General features: G+C 39.5%; 1 protein-coding gene across 1 annotated transcript in view; it reads right to left on the bottom strand.

The window, feature by feature from the left end:
* LOC122362807 (SLIT-ROBO Rho GTPase-activating protein 1-like) overlaps positions 1-3,651 on the bottom strand; it is a 38,272-nt gene extending 34,621 nt beyond the window's left edge. The window contains exon 1 of the mRNA XM_043264390.1: positions 3,419-3,651. Coding sequence (XP_043120325.1) covers positions 3,419-3,636 — 218 coding nt within the window. The 5' untranslated portion in view covers positions 3,637-3,651. The remainder of the gene's footprint in view (positions 1-3,418) is intronic.
* Between the last annotated feature and the right edge of the window lie 428 nt (positions 3,652-4,079).

The following is a 4,079-nucleotide window of genomic DNA, read 5'->3' as shown; positions in this document are numbered from 1 at the left end:
AGGAAACAAAATTCAGCAAAAAAATTAAAAAGAGAAAAAAATATATATAAAAAAATATTAACAAAAAAAAGAAACCTATAATAGTATATCGTTGATGGGTAATAGATGAAAAAGTGCATCAAGTTCAGAGTAGAAAGTCCACTGAAGCCCAGATTGTCACAGGCTGCAACTATTAACAATACATTACAGAGATTTACTCGAATCATAGACTCTATTAGCTCACTGGTGGGTAAAACAGGAGTGATGATGAACGGAGAGGAAGTTGTCACACTGGGTAATCGTGGCATGATGATGAGTTAATTTGGAAAGCATGTGAACTAATCAGAACTGATACAAAAGCAGCCCGTGTCACTGAGATCAGAGAGTCAGCTGCACCATTTAAGGCTGCAGTAAATCAGCGGTACTACTCGGCAATATTAAATAATAACTGGTCTCCAAACGACCACCTCTCTAAAGGACCAACAGCGATCACCTCACAGCTTATCTTTGATGAAATAAGTCTTAAAAACGTAACAGTAGCAAGATCAATGCTACTAACTGCCATAGGAAAGCCATTACAAGACAATAAACGCATATTTTATTCATGTTCCGCTTCTAAGGTGTAAGCGAGTCTATATACAGAGACTACGCTGGTGGCAATTACCCAAGTGAATTAGATTTGGTTTTCTAAGCTATATCTGCTGATGTCAAAATAACCCAACAGATCATCAGCGGTGGCATAAACACGAGCGATGCAGTAGCTACAACAGCGCTGTAGCCAGAGGAGCTTCATTCAGTGCTGGTGTAAACATCCCCGCAGATCGCAAACATTATATTGACAGCTCATCGATTCTGGAGAGCCAGAGCAAACTAGAGTGCATAACTGGAGGGTTTGGCATCCTACAACAAGGTCATCAAACGAATGCGCAAGAAGGTACAATCACAGACAACTGATACTAACCTTACTGGGGCAGAGCATAAATCTTAAGTGCATTTTATTTCATTTTAGGCATGCAACCATAAGGACAAAGGATCAAATCTATCTTAAAAAGCACATGAATTTAGTTTCCTAAAGGAGATTTATAATGATATATATCAAAAGGCACTTAAACTCAGTTTTCTAGAGGGGATGCGTCCTTGTGGAAGGTCTATTTGGCTGAAATGCATCTGCTAAATGATAATCATAAGGAAATCTGGTGTCCGAGGAGTGGCAGCTGGATGATGCATATAATGAAATAATTCCCATCCTGAGTCCAGCAGCCTCCCTGGGCAAACAGTATGTGATGTCTGTTAGCTCGACAAACACGTGCACTAAACTAAGCACCAGTCGATGTGTCGCCACGACGACAATGTCATCTGGGAGAAGTTTAACCACACAGCTCACAAAACACTGCTTTGTAGGGATACGGGTAGAAGCTACTGGATAACTAGTAAATGCTACACAAATATTTATTTGTTAAAACATACCCTACTGAGATAAGCTTGTTATTTAAAATACCTACTCGTTTATTTTATTTTAAAGAAATATAGTGAAAACGACTAAATGAAAAAATGAAAACAATACATTTTCAGCATCGTTACGCTAGTCTTCAGTGTCACATGATTCTGTAGAAATCATTCAAATATGTTGAATTGGTGCTCAAGAAGCAATTCTTAATATTATCAGTTCTGAAAACAGCTATGATTTTTGGGATTCTTTCATAATGTTTTTTGCAACAATATAAAAGTCCTTACTGTCATGGTTATGCAATATTCTCTAAAATGTCAGATTCGTCGTCCTACTACTTTATTTGCAGCAAAATTAGATCATGTGGTCATTCTATTCAATTGCATTCTTCTGCCCATAATCCAATACAGAAGTCACAAATCAAATACTCACTACCAAAAAAAAAGACTCTAAAATGGAAACTTCTGGTTCGAAACTAACCAGCTATGCATTTGTAATGCGACCGCATCTCTCTGGTCTCCAACCTTCAGGCCCGATCCATCACACTTTCCTGTGAGAGTCACCTGAGATGCTCCTAGTGCCAGTGAGAAGATTGATTCTGTGACAACAATCCCACAGGTAGAGTAAACTGTGTTTCTTGACAAACGGTCGCTTAATATTTCCTCTCACTGGTTTTTGCAGAATTCTGCTGACCACATGTATGCGGCCAACTTCAACAGAGGGGTAAAGCACACCCTCTGCTTTGGCTCAGCTGGCCTCATCTCGACGCCATCGGTCAGACGTCGGGCCAGACCTCTGGACTATGGAACAAAATGGGATACAATCGCAGACCACGGTCTGGCTCTCTTTACTCAAGCCCTGCGGTTACAGAAGAGTCCAAGTTTAGCTAAGAGACCTGGTAAAATAACTCGAAATGCTTTTGAAACAAGCCGAACTGTCGAACAACTCTGGCATGCGGACATCCCGGTTAATTACAGACAAATTTGCAAGCTCATTCTGATGCTAATTCTTCCAGCACAGAGCTGAGCTAAGCTGGCTTTATAACTGACTGCCCAACTAACATCAGCATTTTTGAGCTTTTTAATCTCCTAAAGACAAAAACGTAATTACCTCACATCATCACACTGTAATCTGAACACTTCTTTACTTCTGCGTCTGTGAAAAGGCAAGTTTGAGTCCTTGTGTTTCAGAATATGTTAGCGAGTTGTCAAGTATCTTTATTCTGCTCTCAAACCGACAGGCCATATAAACCACAAGCGCCACGACCGAGATTCTCCACTGCCTCCGGTTGTGCTCACAGCTGCTGGACTCATTTAGGGCTCTTAAACCAGTATTTGGTCTATTTACAGAAGTGAAAAGCAAACACACTTGATATTTTGAGTTGTACCAGTGGTTTCTGTACCAACATTATATAGACGTAGGCTGTCTTTCCAAGTCAGCGACTCTACTGGTATAATGAGAACATGATCATGGTTCATACTTGTCACAGTGCATTACACTGAGCATAAATCAGCAGGAAAACATAAGTGACAAGAAATGGTAAGGATTAAGAAATAAGGTCATTGAGAGACGTGGCCTTTACATTTTACAAAATACGCTAGTAAGAAATCCTACACACTAATAAATAAATCTAAGACATAAAAAAAAATTAATTATAAAACGTATATATTAGTTAAAAGTTTTTGTTTACATACATATGTGTGTGTGTGTGTGTGTGTACTATTTATTTATTATGTATAGATAAATACACACATATAAATACACTCACGTGTTTGTATTTATATAAGTATATTACGTATAGTATATTAAAAAACATGCACTATTTAAAAAATATGTTATTTGAAATTTGTAAAAATTCTACATACATAAACACACACACACACACATACGTTATCATATTCTCAATAAAAGACAGCATCATTTAAAAATCAAGACGTTCTAATTTAAAACCACAAAAGGTATCAGTATTAAACACTCTTTTCATACACTCACTTATATTGCTGATGGTCCTTGGTACTCCTGGTCTTGGCCATAAAGCGTTCGGCGAGCTTCTCCAGGTTGCGCGAGTACTCCATCTCGATCTCGGACTTCTTGCGGAAGAAGTCCTGAAGGTCCTGAAGGAGCTGGACCCTCATGTCCGTCTGCTGCTCCAGACATTTCTGCTGTTCCACCAGTTGGGCTCGGATCTCTGAACAAAAAGAACCAAACATGGTTTGTTGAAAGAGTCTCTCAACAGAACTGACGAATGGAGTGAAGACTCAGTTGTGGCTAGCAATACATCTTCCCCAAATAAAGCATTCAGATTTGCCCAGGGCTAGTTTCATTGTGCAGTGTCAGCAATACTACAGTAATCCAGGCTTCTCAGGTGGAGCAGGTAATACCATAATGCTGTGTTTCATTACAGCCGGAATGAGGAACTGTCCCAGAAACTAGCCTAATGACTCTCTAAAGCCAATGTGTATACAGCTAGTACAGCCATGTAGGCACTCCACTTCATTTAACAAGCAGTTTTTGCCCAAATTACCTCCGGTTTCCTCATGTGATTGCCCCCTTGTCATTGGAAATGGAGCTCATTAAATTTGCAGCGCACGGTGGAAGCTCTGCCGCTCCATACCATAATACACATTCAGACTTCCTCTCTCAGCCCTCAAGT

This window comes from Puntigrus tetrazona, chromosome 18 (genome assembly GCF_018831695.1).
Source record: "Puntigrus tetrazona isolate hp1 chromosome 18, ASM1883169v1, whole genome shotgun sequence".
Taxonomy (NCBI): domain Eukaryota; kingdom Metazoa; phylum Chordata; class Actinopteri; order Cypriniformes; family Cyprinidae; genus Puntigrus; species Puntigrus tetrazona.
The sequence above is the reverse complement of the archived record's forward strand: the minus strand, read 5'-3'. Positions and strand labels throughout refer to the sequence as shown.